This window comes from Centroberyx affinis, unplaced genomic scaffold (genome assembly GCF_046629955.1).
Source record: "Centroberyx affinis isolate AG114_WGS23_722 - 3 ecotype Tasmania unplaced genomic scaffold, CSIRO-AGI_Caff_v1 ptg003169l_1, whole genome shotgun sequence".
NCBI lineage: Eukaryota > Metazoa > Chordata > Actinopteri > Beryciformes > Berycidae > Centroberyx > Centroberyx affinis.
In genome coordinates, this window is record NW_027281222.1 from 44,096 (window position 1) to 65,275 (window position 21,180).

The 21,180-nt window shown below is 42.5% G+C and overlaps 1 protein-coding gene across 1 annotated transcript in view; it reads left to right on the forward strand.

The window, feature by feature from the left end:
* The window catches only part of LOC139659947 (netrin receptor UNC5C-like), a 68,345-nt gene that overhangs the window by 13,740 nt on the left and 33,425 nt on the right, over positions 1-21,180 (forward strand). The window contains exons 4-5 of the mRNA XM_071537969.1: positions 4,279-4,422; positions 11,314-11,417. Coding sequence (XP_071394070.1) covers positions 4,279-4,422; positions 11,314-11,417 — 248 coding nt within the window. The remainder of the gene's footprint in view (positions 1-4,278; positions 4,423-11,313; positions 11,418-21,180) is intronic.

The following is a 21,180-nucleotide window of genomic DNA, read 5'->3' on the forward strand; positions in this document are numbered from 1 at the left end:
ACTCTCTCTGAGTTATGAGTGAGAAGATCAAACAGGAGTGCTCTTCATCTGGCCAGATAATCAGAGCACTTACCCCCTCCCTCCCTGCCTTATGACTCTTGCCCCCTCTGCCTGACTGGTCTGATCAATAAAGCTAGCTAGTGCTAACACTAAGGAGCTAGCCTAGCTCACGTTAATGACCACATTAATAATGAATCATCTCCAATGAGGCGCCCTACACCACCCAGCTATTAATGGGACATATTGTAGAATCATTTCTACTGCTAATGGCCACTTTGAGAGGGTGTGAAGTAGTCCCTCATCGCTGGCCCTGATACGGTCCACACAGGGAAGGCCGCTTGCTTTGCACCTCGAGTGGAATTTTTCCTCTGTTTTGGTTTGTGTTATCATTGTAATGCTATACACGGTATACTTAGATTAGCTAGCTGAGCAAACATATAAGATCATTGGATGAGGTCAGCAAGCTTATTTCAGAGCTCTGCTCTTCTGATGGCGTGATCTCTGCCCCTCCTGATCTGTTTGAAGTACAATACATCGGGAAAAGACTTTAATCCCCCTTTAGTAATGGTCATGAAGTCATGAATGACTCTTAAAGAAGACTTACAGTTAGAAGTCATCATCACTTAATGCCGGTTTACGGTAGAGACGTCCTGCTCTTACAAGAGCCCCTAACTACATCTGACACATATTTCACCGCTATAGAACCGTCTTCAGAAACAGTCAGAGAGAAAAATTTAACTGAATCTGGCACGCTTTTATACCCAGAGAGAATTCATATCTTCTTATTGTTACCACTATTGATTTTCCCTCTGCTACTTTGTGTGATGTTCTCCCAACATGACTTCCATTTTTGATGTGTTCTCAAACTTACACATGCTCACACACATTCACAAGGATCCTCACACACACAGGCAGAGACCCCCTCCACACCTCTCCTACGCTTTCCACACACACACACACACACACACACACACACACACACACACACACACACAAAACACTCACTCAGATATACACATAAACACACACACTCACTCAGGCCTACACGTACACAGACACACACACTTGCACACACACACACACAAAAACACTCACTCTGACATACACACAAACACACACATACACTCGCTCAAACCTCCACAGACAAACACACATACACACTTGCACACACATTTACACACACACACACACACACACACACACACTCACTCACACACACACGCACGCACGCACGCATACACAATAGCCGTAGTTGTTCCTCTGCCTGTCGGCACACAGTGTAAATTTTGCATGAGCGCTAAGCTGGTGTGTGGGATGTCACTGTGCTTGGTGTCTGTGCCAGAACAAGGAGGCTGTGTAAATGCACTGAACCTGAAGTAAAATGGCATGTGTATTTTTTAAGCTTCCATTCTCTCCTAAAACACCTTTGCATCTTCGCATAAACTAGGAATTCAGACACCTATCCACCTACTCTGCCGACAGTAGAATACATCCTTGTCTCTCTGTACCCTGTGGCAATTGTGGCCATCTAGAAGAAGAAGAAGAGTGAGAAATTATAATTAAAATACACAAAAGTATACTGACAAAAATTCACAGCTCGAATGCTGTTATCACATTTAGCGAGAAGGAAAGTGCTCGAACAATTATTGTACATAATAGTGCATTTGGCTTATTTCTAGTTGTTTCATTCTAGTCATATCTACCATAGCAGCTACAAGCAAAATTCCAAAATGTTATTCATATAGCATTTGTATGCTTCATGATATCTTCTATGTCACAATATGTCTGTCACATTCACTACAACACATGACAGGGAAGATTGGATGCATTCATGCCTCACTTGATATAGCATTTATAGAATGAAATGTTCAGGAAAACTGTATTTAAGCCTTAACGGAACATATCTCTTTAACAGTGTGGGTGCAGTAATTGTGTTTTGCAGTTAACAAACCATAACAGTCTCTAATAGATCGATTTGTTATTGTTGCTTGAAAATCAATACAATTCTCTCTATAAACATCAGTATTCCAAAATCCTTTCCTAACATAATTGTACTCCGATACTCAATAACCATCCTGATACAGTAATATCCGTAGAAATAAATTTTTTGGTTGTGACATTCGCTAGTAAGCCAAGAGAAATCATACAGTTGACAAATGGGAAAATAAGCAGGGTGAGATAGGGGTGTGGGGTGGAGAGAAGAGAGTTGTCTTTTGATACCAAATAGAGCTATACTCAGTGGCCACTTTATTAGGTAGACTCCCTGTTTATGCAAACATCTTGCGTGTCTATATAGTGAGTCACATGGCTGTGACTCAGTATATAAAGCATGCAGACAGGGTTGAGAGGCTCAGTTACTGTTTGACTAAAGGTTGGAACAAGCTGATTGTCGATTGTTTAACGAAAACTAATTGTTGATGCCAGTTCTGCTCCACTTCCAACATGTTTGGATTTTTGTGTCTAGAGTTTACCAAGAATTGTGCAGTGAACAAAAGTAGCAGCGCTGTGGGCGAAAACGTCTTGTTGATGCGAGAGGTCAGAGGAAAATCAGGGGAAAAGACTCATTCAAAGATTCAACCTAATAGAGCACCTTTGAGATGAGGTGGAATACGATGTTTGCAGCATGAATGTGCTGCTGAAAAATCTGCAGGAACTGAGTGACGCTATTGAGTTAGCATGAACACCAAGATCCCTGTGGAGCGTTTCCAGCACCTCATTGAATCCATGCCTCAGAATTCAGGCCGTTCTAGAAGCAAAAGGGAGTCCCACCTGGCACTAGCTAGGTGTACCTAATAAAGTGCCACTGGGTGTATATTTAAGGTGCCCCTGATTAACTCCACAAGCTTAGGACATATTGAATAATTCACGCTTACTACCATCACCCCTGTTCACTTTACGTAGGGGAAAACGACCTTGATAGATATAGAGTGAGATGACATCAGACATATGAAGGGAACAAAAGAGGAGAGATTAAAAGAAGTGTAAAAGGAGGCAGAGGACCATGTTAGCATGGAGTATGAGAGGGACTTTGGCTCAGCATACCATCTGTCCTCCCACTTTATTACCACATAGAAGATACACCTAGGACTCCATTCGCCTGCCCATGACCGATGATATAGACTGAATGGAAGTGTTAAGTCTTAACACACACATTAATGTATAATGTGTGTGTGTATGTGTCCTTTTTACTATAGTCTTGTTATGTTACTGGCATTATTCTCTCTCTCTCTCTCTCTCTCACTCTCTCTATCTATTGCACTGCATGGTCATACCACCTCCATCCTGACAAATCTTTATAATTCAGTAAGTGATAAAAGGATGAAGGATTGACAAAGGAAATAAGTCAACATAATATTGAGTGACAAGCAGCCATACCTGCATAACAACAAATACAAACATGCGTGCGATCAAATCGTACGCTCACACGCGCACATACACATATACAGACGTGCACAGACATACACACACTGTAGCAGCGGCGTAATCTGTGCTAGAGGGGCAGCTGTGGGTAGAGGCATTTGTGTAGGGGATGATTTGTTTGTTTGGGTCCTGGCACCCGGATGAGCAGTAATCAGAGGAGTTAGCAAACAGGATTGTGTTAGCCATGACGCCGAGAATCCTCCCCCACAGGGCCCCGACCCAAACAGCTCAATGCTCCGGCACCAGAATCTGGGCTAGACTGGCACACACACACACACACACACACACACACACACACAAACACACACAGACACACACAGACACAAATACCCATTGCCAAAGAATGTGATGTGAATGTTACTGATCTGTTTGCCTGGATAGACAGTAGCACCATCATCTCTCCCAGGTGTGAGAATATAACACTGAGATGTTGTGTAGATTGTGTGGGGGAGGCATGTGGGCAACATGTGTGATTTTATGATTTTGGCCCTGCTTGTTCACTCCGTCCGATGCCCTCTTCTCCCCGGGGCTGAGTCTGAGATGGGACAACATCCATTCCACTTTATTAAGCGATCAATTGACTCAAATGGGTCTGTTTTGGCCCCACATCCCCCACTGTTGTCTGTGTGTCCTGTGTTGATGCGTACTGACTTGATCTCTCTCTCTCTCTCTCTCTCTCTCTCTCATTGTCTTTCTCTCACTGTCTCTTTCACTCTCTCCCTCCTCTTCACTCATTCTCTTTCTGTCCTCGGTCATGAATACTCTCTCTCTGTCTGTCGTTCCCATCCTTGGCCTCTCTCCTTCTCGTGCTCTTTCTGCTTCACCCTCCCTTTTCGATCCTTTTATCATTCCTCCCAGGCCTGGTAGTGAGAGAGGCCAGTATAGAGATCACTCGGCAGCAGGTGGAGGAACTTTTCGGGCCGGAGGACTTCTGGTGTCAGTGTGTGGCCTGGAGCTCCGCTGGGACCACCAAGAGCCGCAAGGCCCATGTCCGCATTGCCTGTGAGTATTCTTCCCTCCCTCCCTCTGTTCCTTCGTCCCACCATTCAAATCTTTATCCTCTCTCCTCCTTGCATTCCTCTCTCTCTCTCTCAACAGCCAAAGCAAATCTCATGACTGATATAGACTGAGGAGATGCGTCTCACTTTGCGTAGGACTTTGTATATGACATCTGATTTATAAATACTGGAGATAGTAGTAGTCAAACAAGGGTTTAACTAACATGGGACTCAAGTGTCCTTTTGAACTTGATTTGGTTAAAAGCCTGCAGAATCTGAATCAGTTTCCTTGTGTACAGTATAAACTTGGAGAAACAGTGCGGGGGAAGGGGAGAGCTGCAGAGTATACACAGCACAAAGGCTAAGAAACATGTTTATGTCAGTGTTTCCTCTTTTTCCTGTAGGTGGTCCTCATTTGCTCTCTGCCTGTGTTTGTACTCCTACCGAAAAACATACACAATTGTTTTCAAGTAATGAGAAACATTCTGTTGCCTCTAAAGTTTGGACTCGTTTTTTAGCGGTTCCCCCAAAGGACATGCCAATCAAAATGTGAAAGGTAATGAAAACCCAGAGGAAAATCCAGCGAGGAAAGCAGAGCTGTAAGAGTTTTTTTTGCGTGACATTAAGGCAACACAGCTGCAACACAACGCGTATTATGTAACACAGCTGCTTACCCATTGTTGTCAAGATTTCACCTGAAGGGAGTTCTTTTATAATATCAACAAGATAGGCGCACATTCAACTCCTGCTTGTCGAAATCATTTCAAGGCATTGTGACTGACGTGTCCCGCCCAGCTTTGCCATCTCTGCTTTGTCTCGTGGCACATGGAGCAAAAGCTACATTCTGCTGCAGTATGCATTGCACTGTGCCTCAATACACTGTGCTGGATAGGGGTGACACTTGGGCTTAGTGTTTGGTTGGCAACCCAGTGCCAGTGTCAGAATGATCTCATCTTCAATAATACCACATAAGGTACAGCACAGTACAGTACAGTGCAGTCAATAACCTGACCCCACCTTATCTACTCCACTTAGAGCCGCACCAAGGTCTGCAGCAATCATATACCTGTCCCTCTCTATCTTTAGCTCACCTAATTCTCGCTGTTTCTTTCTCCACACCCTCCTATTGCTATCTGTCTCCATCTCTACATTTCTTTCCCTCTCTCTGTCCCTCTCTGTCTCTATTTTCCTCTCTTTTCACGTACGGTTCTCTCTGTATTCCCTATATATGTATTCCCTCTCTTTCAAACACCAATTGCTCTCTCTCTATCCTACTTCTGCTACTATGCCAGCCTGGTGAATCACACACAGGCATGTCTCTCAGTCTCCCACAGAGCCCACTCCTGCTGCTCCACCCCCTATAATCATCCATGATGAGCAGCCTGCCAGCACTAACCTATCCCTCAAATCACAATGGACCCCTCTTCCCCTCCCATTAGCTTCTGCTGAATGGATTAGCTCCTCTACTGGGCTCCCTCTCCAGGCGGGCTACTTGTCAGAGCCAGACTCTATCCCCTCAGACTAATGGAAACTGGGCTTGTTTTCCTCTCCTCTCCCATCATCTAAACATATATGGTTTAATCAGAGGCTGAGTCAGAGCCAGCGCTGGTGAGTTAAGAGGTTGCGTTGTTGCCGAACAGTGATCAGTGCAGGCTTGCAGACTAGCAAAGGCAGTGCACTCTGGTCTAGGTAAGGGTATTGTCTAATTGGAAGAGTAGCTGTGTGTGTCTGTGTGTGTGTGTCTGTGTATGTGTGTAAAGAGTCTGTTGCAGCAAGAGATAATATGTCTGGATTCCTTGTGATAGCCTTTCCTTGATGTGACCTCCACAAAGAGGTTTTGTTTGGCCTTCATTCTTGGGGTACAGTAATTGCTTACCACAGAGAGCCAATAAAACTATGCATACAGAAGCAAATGAAATAAATGAATCGAACCAACCAAAAATACCTGTCAAAAGATTAGAGGAACTCATCGTTTTAATGGGGAAGCTGGAAGTGGAATTCCTTGTGTGTTTGTGGCCTTGTATGGTTTTTCACGAACTAGTAAAAACTCAAATTCACCTTGGTAAGTCTGTTGTTGCCATTCCTGGTTTACGTTTGCATCATTGCTTAATGGTTTATTAAGAGAGGGGGAAAACGTATCCAAACTGTGAGGCTGGTGTCATTTAGCATGACAAGTAGCCAAACGCATCCACTTAAGGTAATGGTTGTCAGATGTGCATCTATCTGGGGCCCAGGAGGCTGGAGGTATTTGTGTGCTGAGGAGGGAATGGTGTGACTCCCACAGGAATGTCTACTGGGCCGGTCCCACACCCTACTGTGCTCCACAGCCTTACAGCAGCCCAGATAGGGTTATGAGGAGGGAGGAAGGGAGAGAGACAGAGAGGAAACAGCTTAAAACCAAATCCAGCAGTAATGTAAGGTTCAAAATCATCACTTGAATGCCACTTTTTTCTCTTTTTTCATCTATCTCTTTCTCCCTCTGTCTCTCTTCAATTCAAATTCAAATTCAAAGAAAAATTAAGAATAATGCCAAAGCATTTACAGTTTACAATACACAATGATGAACACAAAACAGAGAAAAGGCGAGGCTATTAATTAATTTTATTATTGTCACTGTACTTCAGCCTATGGCATGCTGACATACTGTGTACATGGCAGCAAGGCCAATGGTTCCCTCCCTTAAGGAGGATTTGTATTCTCTCCTACTATCTTAACAGTCATTTATTTTTTTAATTGGACTTAAGCATATTTAAGTGTGTCACACTGTAATAGAAAGTGTGCCTGATTCTCTTTCTCACCTGTCATACTATGACTACATATTATTTTATCTCTTGAAAGCAATATTTACTAGTAAGGGTCAGCAACAGTAGGATGACATATCTGTCTGTCTGACTGTCCTGCCTGTCTGTCTGTCTGTCTGTCTATACAGGGTCAGCCTATCTCAGCCTATTACAAATTAAAGTTGTAAATAATAGCAATACTACTACTACTACTACTTCAAATAATAATTAGAAGAAGAAAAATGAGAATAACAAGAATTATTCAACTTAATTAGTTGCTTTTGAGTATTATTTTGATATTGTTCAAAGTTTTAAACATATTTTTGTGAAAAAATACTATTTCATCCATGCCATTGCCCATTTATGCTATCTCCTTCTACATAACTTTACATTAGAACCATTCAACTTGGAGAACGGTAAACACTGTGCATGTATGTGCAGTATAAACATTGTTTACTCAAACAAATAACATCACTTATTTCAGTTACAATTTATCAGTTGGAAATATAAATAAATCTTAGAGAAAACAGAATTTCTCAAAAAAAACTTGCAATTATCACAACCAACAATAGGTGATTTTAGTGCCCATTGATTTTGCACAATATACACTTGATCAAGTTTGCTTTTGCATATCAGCAGATATTTTTTAACTTTCACGCAGTCTTCAGTTAGATTCTTACTTACTCTTAACGTGTTGCCAGTTTTGTCCTCTTGTGCTGAAATCACATTGATTGTTTTTTTCAGTGAGATGTTGTGGAATAATTTGTGGAGTAAGAACGCATCAAAAAGGGACTTGCTCTCTAGACTTTTTAAAGGTCGCCACTGGATTTATTATCTGGCCTGAATCGTTTTCCAGTATCTTTATTGTATTTACAGACAAGCAGGTCAACTAACATAACTAACAACTAACAGAAAGAAATGTAGAAAAAGAAAGAATAATTGAGATTCCTTTTCAATTGGCGAGGCAGGTGTGCATGTCACATCCATATTTATAAAGGAAGGTCTATGTAAAATATAAACCATAATGACTCTTATTTGAAATCTTTGTTTTTCAAAATAAGCAAATCTTCATGATAGTCATACCTGCTTTGAACGATTTGTGCTTGTTGCTTTCAGCTTGTTTTTAGAGCTCTGGACACATGACATCTGTTAGAGATGTGGTAATTAATTGGTGTGATTTTGTTTTTTTTTGTTTTATTTTGGTTTCCTTTCCTTTCCTTAAACATTTATAAATTCATGTAACTGCTTGGGATGCGAAGATGAATATTGAAATCTGGTAACTTGAAAGTACTATCTTATTTTAACATCATCATTTCTCTCTCTCTCTCTCTCTCTCTCTCTCAAACTGTTTGTCCTTGGATCAGATTCCCTAAAGCTATGTCATGGAATATGTCTTTCCAATCATTCTGTACACTGTTCCATCTTTTAATTTCATAGCAGACCTTTATGGAAATTTCTTTCAATGCAAGACTCACCATTTCAGCTTTTATAATGCATTGAAATTTTGAGTTATTACGGCATATTCCCCCGAAGACACACATACTCTTGGGTGGAATTGGGCCAGGGATTCTCATTGAATTTGTTATTTTCAAGGTTCATTTTTTAAAATAAGAAATTAACCTTAAAATGACTGTAGGTATTCTTCGGGGCTTCTTGGTGTAGCCTGATGATGTATTCTGTAATAGGAACACTAGCTTCTCCTGTAGGGGATTTGGAACAGTTAGCTGAACAATGAAATACCTCTATTTCAGTACAGCATCTCCTTCTGTGATAGCGTTTGAACACAAATAGAGGAGGTGATAAAATCAGTCGAAGTTTAACCTCAATCCTGGATCAGGTTTTAGAGGCTGTCAGTCTCTTTATTGCAGGTATTGAAGCCTACTTAGGGAAATGAAAGTAGTGTAAAATATATCGCTTGACTTGAGCTCTAGAAGGAGCTGCTCCATCATCTCTCCCAGGTCCAATTTTGCCTCCTCCATACCATATCCATACATATGCATACTTCAGACTCTCTCTTGCTCTCTGTCAGCAGTAGACACTGAGGAACAGTTATTCTCTATGATAGATATGGTCATGGCCTATCACACTTAAAACACCCACTGTACTCTTAGAGCATCAGGCATATTTTGCCCTGACTGCTTCGACCTTTTAAGAACAACTTTGGATGAACATTTTGTGGTTCTGCCATAACATCCGCTTCACTGCCCATCTGTTGCTGCTTCGAGGTTTGATCCACATGCAAAACTAGGCTTTTACCACCCCAATTCAAAAACAAAATACGACTTTAAATCCATCTAAAATCATGAATCTCAGGTTTATGCTAGCACATAATGTCAATACTGCAATACTATATTTGTAGCATTCCATTATTGCTTTAAGGAGAATGTGCCAAATTCTTTCTACAAATTGAATCCCTGAACCGGGGTTGTTTCTGGGGTCGTTTCCATGGACACAGCAAGTTGTCATGAAAAAAAACCTGATGTTCAGGTGTGCCATCTGATCCTCCAGAGATTAGGGAGGAGAGAGTCTCTCCACTTCTGTTGCTATCTTTGATTTATTAACTGATCCTCTTTTCTCTTATTCTCTGCACAGCAATACATTTCTTTCCATCTTGCTTCCTCTCTCGTTACTCTCTCCATGTTCTCTGTCTCTCTCTCTCTCTCTCTCTGTCTTGCCTTTATTAGAGCTGTCTGAAATGTCATCTGGTTGCAAAAAATAATAGCGCTTTATATCACACTGTGTTTGACTGTGTGTACTTTCTCGTTCAGTTCAAGTCTATGGATTGGAACTTGACTTTAGAGTTCACAATGAAACCCCTTGGCTCAACGTACTCAAAGCACAGATATAATTTTCAGCTTGGTTTGTCTTTCTCTTCAATCATTCTTGCCTTTGTTAGCAGGACCGGTTCATGCTGGTTTAACAGGGATAGGCAGAGTTGCAGAGTTGGGTTCGTGTCAGATTATTTCTTCCCTTCTTGCAGATTACAGACTATGACAGAGAACTAATGCTGTAGCAAGCCATGACTCTCATCCTGCATGTTTGTGTATGTATGTGTGCTTGTCTCTATACACCATGGACATTTAATATATTATATTATATTATATTATTTTATTCTACTTATGAAGAGAAACAAAAGTAAATACAAATGCAAGCAGACTTGCTGTACAGACAACAATATATATTTTAGCGTATGCTGTGGTGAATGAAGTTACTGGTTTTGATTAACTGTATACTAGTCACTAAAAGGGCTAAAGAGTATGCTAGGGGTATCGCTTAGGCTGTGGAAATGCTGTCACTGGAGTTTGGGTGTATGATTGTATATTTGATGCTTCAGTGACTCCAATGTTCCCCAGCAGTACTGTAACCTCTTTTCTCCTCAACTTCATGCCCCCACCCCCTTCCACATACACACGCACACACAGACACACGCACACAACACACACACACGCCCACTTGCGCATTCATTCCCTCCAGAGTACCCTCATTTTCTCCTCTCCTCTCCTCTCCTCTCCTCTCCTCTCCTCTCCTCTCCTCTCCTCTCCTCTCCTCTCCTCTCCTCTCCTCTCCTCTCCCCTCTGTTGTGTGTGATGCCCGTTGCCCCTCTGTCAATCTGTGCAGCAGCAGGTGAAGATATATGTCTAATGAGCTTGGGGTTCCAGTGTAGCATGACACCCTTAGTAATCCTGCCCCGTCAGCTCTGCTGTCCCTGCCCTGCCCTACTCCATCAGGCTCTCACACCACAAAAATATTGGCTTTTTATTGGAGAGAGAGTGATCCCCTTCTTCCTCTCTCCCTGCCATCCACTTCACGCAATTTATCTGTACACTGAAGGTAAGGGAGGGAGAAAAAAGTGGCAAGTGGAAGTCTCAGTTTCTATTTCTAGCATTTAAATTGGACAATATTCCATACTCTGTACATAGGATGCTTCTTTTTTAGTACCCTCCTTCTTTATTTTGATTAATCATTGTGTATAAAATGGAGTGCCCATTTTGGTTGCCTTGGCATTTGATATCAAAATACCTCTCCAAAGTATGCCCTCATATAAACCTTGTCAATGAGATGTTATGTAAACACTGATATATGGTATATGGTGTGTTTGCATGTGTTCACTGCAGACTTGAGGAAGACGTTTGACCAGGAGCCTCTTGGGAAGGAAGTGTCACTGGAACAGGAGGTGTTGCTCCAGTGTCGCCCACCTGAAGGCATCCCAGCTGCTGAGGTGAGGTTCAGTAGTCATTTCAGTGGACCAGCATACTGTAGTTGTTATGGGAATTAGATTCTTTGTTTGAATGGTTTGATTTCAGCGAGGAAAAAGGTAAGTTTCATATGCACTTATCAAAGTATAGCATAGAAAATTGCTGTGATTACCAGTCCAGCCAAAAGCCTTCGCCTCACAATGCCATGGATGGAGTATGGGACACTGTCTTAGCCAAGCTGTGCTCCTCCTTAATGGCTATCAACCTTCCCCCTCACTTCTTGGTTTTACAAATATAGCTGCATCCTCCTCCAAGATGACAAAGCAATAAGACTTATAACTTGTGACAACAGGCTCACTGTGTCCACAGCATTCATGCAGTTAGAGGAAATCCTTTACCTTCCTGGGGGGAAGATTAATCAAATGAATTGGCCGTTGTGAAAAGAGGTTTAGATGCAGAGCTGCAGGGACTCTTTGAGCTGGTTTCTTCTCACAGCATTATTACCATCATTCCTGGTGTGATACAGAGAACGTTACCATGGCACTACAATCCTGGCATCAGTTTTTTTTCATGTGTTTACAGGCACATGGTGAAAAGGGAAAGAAAGTGTAAATGAATAGCTAGCATGTCCAAATCCTACTAAGTTTTGTATCTAGCATATGAACTTATTAGCATGCATTACATAATCTGGTACTACCAGTAATTAGTTCTGTTCTCTTTTGTGGTGAATGAAACGTGAGCATTGTGTGTCAATTGTAGAAACTGCCACAGTTTTAAACTCGTCTGCTTGTCTCAGGAGAACTAATGCAATAACATTGAATAACTCTGTACAGTCCAATGAAGAGATAAGGACATTTTTCCACTGCTGGCTGGGCTTTTTAAGCTGTTTGGGTATTTCCTGAAGGTTGGCTAGTCACCAGAATTTGGTCAAGGGAGAGAAATTTGTAATTATCTGCACAGGGAGAAAATAATAAAACCAGTAGTCCCTGTGTTACCTTCCCTCAGCCAAGTTCTCCTTCCTGCCCCGCATCCTCCCTGTCCTACACTGGAACATTGTTATGGCTGCATTTCAAAAGGCTCAGTTGAGATTGCAGGAACATAAATAGAGGATGAAAGGGTGGATTGGTGGGCGGGGGGCTTTGGTGTTTTTGGGGGGACTGAACTCTGTAAAGGCCTGCGATTGACCTGGAAAAGCCGAGTTAAGTGAGTGGAACTGCACTGCATTTATCCCTGCTGAAAGTGCTGACAGGCTAAATGGAGGAAAGTTTGCGACCCGCTCTCTGCAAACTCTGCTTTCCAAGCCCAGGCTTCACTCTGATACTGTTGCTGTTATAGCCGTGTAGTAATAGTGATTCTGCCGCTTGTTAGAAGTCTGTCTATCAAACCCTGATTGGCCCAGTGCAGCGATTAAAGACTCAGCTGGGGGCCAATCACAGCACACCTATGCTTCCTGGGATACGAGGTTGCTGTGGCAACTCCGCTGTGCGCTGAGGGGTAAATAGGAGAGTTGTCGACATTAATAGCTGAAAGCAGAAATCCGCCGACTGGGTGACTTCGGTATCCAGTCCCGGTAACGGTATGCATTGGTGTTTAGTGTAGTGGAATGAGTAATGTTTTAAAGTAGTTACCCTTCACCTAAACGGCTGTTCCATAACCCCGTATTCAACAAATGCGATGAGTTTGGCTCAGTTCTAGAAGGCACAGTGAGAAGTTTAATCATTTCTAGTCAGAACATGATAGGCATAGTGGCGTTTCACCACCTCCAACCAAAAATATTGACCAGATCATTTTAAATTCTCCCTGCAAGCATCATACCCCTAACTCTGACTGGGTATGGTGATACTGCTCACTGCTTACTTTTCCTTCTATGGCTGTAGTCGACTTTTGCCTGTGGACAGAGGCACACATTCAACTTCATTAATTACCCACACTTACCTCATGGCTACGAAAAAAGACAACAGTTCCAGTCCACAAGTTATTTTTCTTCTTTTCTGAACTCAAACACAGCTGTCTCAGTGGGGGAAAAAAAGACAAAGCTGAATGCTGTTTTTTCATCTGTTTGTCAGACCTTTTCTCACACGGGCTCGGCAGAGAAAGAGACTGGGAAAAAGCAGATGGGCTAAGTCTGTGGTTGCATATGCATCTGCAGAAATATGTAGCAGTCATGAAGGAGAGATCTGTTGTGTTTTACCCACTCTGAGACAAAAAAGAGAGAGGAAGAGAAGAAAGCATAAGGAGAAGAGCTACTGAGGTTTGTCGGAGTTGGATGCAGTGGGTTGTTGTCAGCTTTCCAGTGGGCTGTCACTTCGCTCTGTGGCTCTTTTACAGGCCTTTGCCCAGTGAGGGAGAGGCTGGCAGGCTGCGGCTGGCAGGCTGCGGCTGTGCCACAATACCCATACTCTTACAGCGCTTTTGTTAAATCATGTGGATGGAGTTTGATGGATATAGTGCTCTGTGGCACGGCTCTAAAGCTGTTCTTTCATTAAAGAACGCACAGCACGTACTCACATATGAGGACTGTGCATGTACTGTATGGTCACACAACTGCATCTACATTCCCACGGCGGAGCATAAACATAAACACGCTTGCATGCACAGGCACACATGACAATACACTGTCGTCAACTGAACTGGACACCGGAAGTGCGTTCATCTTCTACAGAGATGAGCAACCAAAAGAAGCTCAGCCAAAGTGATGGTGTCCGACCATCTTTTTGAAGAAATCAGATTTCTGTGCTTCCTGTTTCCAGACCAAAGGGAAATAGCTTTGTGAAAAAAATATCTTGTTCCATTCAAGATAGATGAGTTAATCACAGCTGTCCAAGGCTTTACAATTTAGACTTGAAAGTATACTGCAGCGCATGAAAAACAAAACCCAGAGAACTATTGCATCTATTGTTCTGGTCGATGGAATTGAATTCATGTTCAGAGAAATTATGTTCACTGGCAGAATAGCTAACTAGCTAACATCACAGTTACAACAAAGTTGCTGCAAGCAATGACAAATGCATGTTGTGTTGTACTAGTGCAGGATTAATAGGGTTAATATTTTACTTCAGTATTCAGAAATGTATTCTGTTAAGATTTTTTTTATTATGCCAGCTACAGTACATGAGACCAGATAGAAGTTACCACTGGGACTATCCTGTCCATCCAATAGATTTTGGAACTGGGCAACTCAACAACCAAGTTTATAATGGTGTGTGGGAGAGTTACACCCCCCTCCCTCCCACTCACAGACCTGTGAAGGCCTTTTTGTTCCTGTATTCTTTTCTCTTTTTTTTAACAGTGATCTAGTGTTGTCTGACTAAACTTCAGTATTCCACACAGTTTGAATGGAATCCATTAATTTTCAATACAAATTATACTTATATATACTGTATATAATACAGCCATTTTACAATCTCAATATTCTATAGCAGTAGATGCTCTCTACTGAAGAATTGTTCCAACAAGGTGTCAGAGGGAGATTATCATGTCATCTCCAGTAAGACCTCTGCACCTATTCTGCTCAATCAAGGTAAATCAGTCATAATTACAGCTATGATAATCTGGGATTACAAAGTGGTGCCTCACTATTTGACCTTGTCTAATATCAATCCTTTGCTCCTGTCAGTCCTGTGTGGTTCCTTTATCTTTCCACTTTGCAAATGATTTACATTCTGTATTAATGTAGCAAGTAATCCTAGACAGGTTGTCATAATGGTTTAGCTCAATAATCTTGTCTAATGATAATATAGTGTTAAGGTGTTTTAGTTGTCTTTTTGTGTGGGCTGTTGCTCAGAAAACTGAACATTATGCTGAATAATCAGGATTGCTGCTAAGATGCTGCAGCATGCTTTCTTCTTATAAAGGAAGAATATATGAGACTGTCTCGATCACATATGTCAGGTGATTCTCATGAGCTGAGATTGTGGCATCGTTGCCCTTATATTTGACAGCTCATTCACACTAGATGCAACACATTAATTCTCTTTAGTGCCGATAGTCTCTCGGTAGCAGAATACACACACACACATACACACACACACACACACAAAGAAAACAAGCAGCAGGCATTTATTTTGGCCGTCCTTACCACCATTACCAATGGAACTTTGGCCTGGAAGGGCTGAAATACTGAGTGAGGTTTCTGAAATAGCAAAGGGATTTAGTCATCTGAATGAGTTGTATGCTCTGAATATATTAGACACTAGCCAGCCTGCCCAAAAGTCATTGTTACATATGTTTCCATCCCCATGCATATTTGATATATACTAAATCAAGAGCAGGGGAAAATGTAATTGAAGAGGCTATTCTAGGAAGTAAGGGAGAGGGGTGAAGTGGAGGAAAAGGCCTTCTGCACTGTTTCTGTGTTACATAGGCTTACTGAACTCTGCCTATAGAGAGAGCAATAAAGATATAGATAGGGAGGGAGAACTTTCCATCAGCCCAACGTGGGACCTTCCCTTTCATTACCTCCATGAAGCTCTTTCATCAAAACCCCAAAGGGCCCCTGCACAAGTGACAGACAGTCGCCTCTTTTCATACCCAAGAATATGCAGCAAGCTCATAAAATGGACTTAAATCTGCTTTGTGTAAGAATGCAGCTTTATTGTGCCTCTCTCTCTTTTCTTCTGCCATGCCCTCCATCTCTGTCTCCACTTCAGAGCACTTGTCACAGCCCTGAGAGAAAGACAGGGTTCAGAGGTGATGCAGCACCGTGAGCTGCTGAGCCTGTTTCCATGGAAGCGGGATTTTAATTCAGGCATCTCCTCAGTCGGCCGGGGTCCTGCCGTGTTATCATGGGTAACGAGTCATTGGCGCTCTGCGGGGAAGGGGCCCCGCTGCCGTGATTAAGTCCGTTGGCTTTACTGAGAAAAAAGGGACCACAAAGATCCTTACTTCACAATCTCTCATCCAGAGAAGAAGGAAAAAGTTAGATGAATTTAGATAGTTGAAGAATAGAATTTGAGAGTTTCACATGCAGTTTTACGGATTCTGCAGGGGGCCTCTTCACAGTAAATTGTGGCTATTAAGCTCAAAGTATGTTTCCTTGCAAATTGTTCAAGTTGTTTATTATTTATGAAATGAGTTTATACCGATAATGACTTTCACCATTTAGCATTATGTAATAAAATCTAACTTTTAGAAGCTTGAATGTCTTCACTGTAGCACATTACGAACATCCAGCTTCCATATTTTCTATCACACCGTGTAAATGTCAACGGCTGCAGTTGATTTTTAGGCCCAGTTCCACTTAACAAGGGAGGTTAAGGCATAAAGTACACAGCGGCTCGTCAGGTCACCTTGTCAGGAAATAGCCGAGTGCTTCCTCCCAGTCAACCTGGCGAGTGGGGGAGTGGAGCTGGGAGGGGGGCAGGGATGTCAAGAGTAAAAGCACTTCAGAGTGCCCAGTGAAACAGGAAGTGTTTGTTCATTAAGGCTACCCATGGGAGAGAAGGTGTCAGGAGGCCAGACCCAATCCCTGTGGCAACCAACCAAAGATTGCCCTTCAGGCACTCACCTGTCAATCACTGCCGCTTTCCTCTGCAAAGACTGTGATTTACTCTAATAGCACTACATTTTCTAACTCCTCTGTCCTCTGCTACTCGCTGCCCTTACTCTGTCTCTTTCTACTCTTAGAGCAATTGAGGCAGGCCTGAACAAACATCGGAATGTGAAGTTTCACACCGGGAGACGATTTTCGTTGCACATCTCTTTTTCAGACCACCTATGAGCAAGTCTAAATTTAAATCCTGAAAATGTTATTAATTCTTTCTTGAATAATTTTCTTGCTTAAAGGACCAGTTCACCTGAAAATGAAAATTCAACACAGCTCTCTCCCAAACAAGTGAAGTAAACAGGGCCTATTTGTTTACAGTTCCAAAAAAGGGCATAAAATGACATCACAATTTCTCCAAGCAACCAGGCCCGTTCACTTCAACTGTTTGGGAGAAAGCTATATGGAGCAGTAGGGGGGTAATTTTCTGTGTGTTGGATGGTCATATGAACTTCAGTGGAGTTTTGACTGAAATGGGGGTGAGCAGATAACAAGAGAGTCTTCAGTTATGAACTTGAGTTTTGCACTGAGCTTGTGAATTGGTTCCAACATTCTTGTCCTTGCTCCTGAAGGTTGTGTTGTACACTCAGAGAGCGTTTGACTCTATCACCGCATAAAAACCCACCCCACTGCTAGAGTGACCATCTAAGCCTCTCTAAAGGCCAGAGGAAAACCATCTCAGAAAAAAACTAGGGCAGAATTCTCGACCTTCTCCAACCTGCAAAGCTGCAGCCTTCGTAACGGTTTATGTTTATTGTTTGTTAGCAGGTTTGATTTTCTGACAGAGTAGCACATGCAGCCGTCTTTTAAGTCATGGATGTTGGGCTTTCCCTCCAGCACATGAATGCAGTATAATAGTTCTGGCTAAAGAACAGAAATTGTGTAATGGCAGAAATCCCGGATCTGGATCACCACCAGAATCTAATCAATTGAATTGAAAATTTCAGATAAATCTGTTGGTAACTTTTTGAGATATCTTGCTAACAAACAGACAGACAGGGTTGAAAACACAACCTCCTTCCAACTTTGTTGGCGGAGGTAATTATGGTAAAGTTGATATGGTCACATCACTCACATGGGCTGACGAGTGATTCTAGATGTGAAATCATTTTCATGAGCCCCCGCAATGAGTTGGTAGCACTCCTGAAGTGGCTTGCTGTCCTTGGAGCTAGTTGAGGAAATGGCTGTTCTCCTCCTGCAGGCTGAATAAAGCTCTGGGCAGGACTCAGCTGAAGGAGGTCATTACTCCTGGCTGGAGTCACGGTGATCTGTCTTCCCTCTGGACACCTGGTAACCACTCACACTCCACCTCTGTCACCTAGACTCACCCCCCCTCTATTCTCCCCCTCCCACCCCACTCTAACTTCTCAACACTCTTACACACACACACTTATGCGTGTATACACATGCACTCACACACACACACACACACCAACATCTACAACAACAAAAAGACCATAACATGTTAGCAACAAGCAAACTTATTTTCATGGGTTGGGCTGTGCAATTGCTTCAGTCATACAGTAGCATGTTAAATTGGCTTGTATATGGCATGAATAACATTATTCATTTAAAAAAAAAAAAAAAAAACATATAAAAATAGGCATATAATGAAGAGTATAGTCCATCATCCCCAACTTGTCACATGATATTCTCTCATCATATACTGTACTCCTGTCAAAGACTTTGACCCCAGTATTAAAATATTTGACATCGCAGCTATATCTTAATACTGTGATATTTTGCTGTCTATGCGCTTCTGTGCATTTCGGCGTGTTAATATTTATACAGCGTACATTTCCATATTCGTAGGCCTGGCAGATGCAGAGCATATGGCTTGTTGTCTCGCAGTGAATGATTGAATAATCATTTTGTAACCTTTTGTGGCTCGTTCTCCAGGTGTGTCATTCAAGCCCGGAGCGGATATGTGCTGTAAAAAAAAAAAGGAAATGAATAAATTACACCGGAAAGATAGTTAGACTTCACGTGGAGAAGCAGCAGACCTGATAATGACTTCTCTGTAGAAGATTCTCTCACATTTCTGTGGAACATTTTTTTTTCCTCCCCTTTCCTTCTCTTCACACCCCCTATCCACCCCCACACTCTGCTGCATGTTCTATTTCTGACAGCGATGTGTAATGAACGGTTTTGCTTTGCGCTGGTTCTTAACAAGTGAGTGTATTGTATACAGTGTGTTATGTATATTGGGCTAATTAGTGTCGTACCAACACACCCCGGCTGAGTGTTGCGGCACCCCACTCAACAGTTACCCAAACGTCCCCCCGCTGCAGCCAGCTCTGCAGCCTGCTATTGCGGCCGGGAGGCAGGACAGCTCAGTCTGGGCGGAAGACTGGCAGTGCCACCCAGAAGTCATTACAGCGAGAGACAAGCCGCTGTGACACTCACCGACCTCCGCTGTCTCCTTGACCTCCTTCACTAATGAGGACATCTGTGCACGATCTCTGTCTCCGATGTGCTCTAAACCACACCTACACCGCGGGTACACACACACACAGACACACAGCGGCATTGATTCGTCACCGTCAGCGGCATCGATTTTCCTCCTCCGTATCGTACAGCGCTTCCCTTGACGCGTCTCTTTCTCCGTCTCGTCTTTTGTTCTTTTTCTCTAAATCTTGTTCCGTATGATATATCCAGGTCTGTACAGTGCTGACACCCTGAGTAGGGTGTCTCTCTATTTGGTGGACCTCTCCCTCTGTCCTCCCTTCTTCCCTTTCTCTTTTCCTCTCTTCTTCTCACTCATTCAGAGTCATCACTCCTACAGAACTTAGTTACCTCTTTATAATCTTCTCCTGCTGTTTTCCTCCGCCCATCCATCTTTATTCCTATTCTTCCTCGTCTTTCCTCCCTGTTGATGTATCCTGTATATATTTTGGCCTGCTAGTGACTGTCTTCCTGTCCATCTCCTCTCTCTCTCTCTCTCTCTCTCTCTCTCTCTCTCTCTCTCTCTCTCTCTCTCTCTCTCTCTCTCTGTCTGTCTGTCTGTCTCTCTCTTTGTCTGCCTGTCCCTTTCTCTCTTTCTCAGTTTACGTCTGTCTGTCTCTCTTTCCCTCTCGCTGTTTCTCTCACTGTGTTTCCCTCTGTCTCTCCCTTTCTCTGTCACTTGGCTGTCTCCACTTGACAGGAAGACTCCCTCTCTTTATGACAGCTGACATGTGGCAATTTCTCTCTGTTAATGACAAGAAATGTGCCAATTACCTCCCCGGATGTTCCACTGCCAATCAGACGCTAACGAGCTCTCTCTCTCTCTCTCTCTCTGTGTGTGTGTGTGTGTGTGTGACTTTGTGCATCTGTACATATCTATGAATGCATGTTTTTGTGTTATTTGGCATGAGAGGGAGTTGGACAAGTATAAGATAGAGAGCTTTTTGTAACATTTTTATCATTTGTGTCTTTTCATGAAAGAGGTATAGAGGTTGGCTTAACTTTTTATCTGTCCTGTATTAATTAATCTTCATCATGTAAATATGGAATAAACAGCGAGTGAAGGATTGCTCACTTTCGCTCTCTCTCTCTCTCTCTCTTTCTCTCTCTCTCTCTCTCTCCCTCACACACACACACACACACTTTCCTTATTTATTTTTCTGACATGAGTTTCTTCCCCTTTCTATCCCTCCTCACACTTTCTCCCTCCCATCCCTCCATCTGGGCTGAAAAGCGCTTTTGTTCAATTTTTAATTACCTTCTCATATAAAAGTGCTCTTGACATCTGAACGCAGCACGTTTAGAGAGGCTGCCTCTGTGATTGGTGAAAATTGGATAACCACCTCTTTGTGTCAACTGTCAATCCCCATTCCAAGAACAGACCTTTCACTTCCTAAAGCCCCGCGCTCTATATGCACTGAAGTGAGTGCTGCGAGACATATTCATCATGTCCATGAAATCCATCATTTCTTTGCCACTCTTTCTCTTGTTTGCGTCGTGTTCATTTGCTTAATTGGAGTTGTGTTCCCTCATTTTTGTCAATCTTTCAGCATGAGGTAAAGAACAAGGAACACACAAAATAGTAATCGGAGCACTGTCAAGTCTTTGTTTCTCTCTAAATACAGGGGTCCGTCTCTCTGCTCTAGCTTGTCACATTTGTCAGCCTCATTCTGTATTAAAGACTGATGGTGATTGTCTTTATTGTAACCTAAGTAAAACACTCACACACACACACACAAACACACACACACACACACACACACACACACACACACCAGCTGTTTGCGTATTTTGAGTAC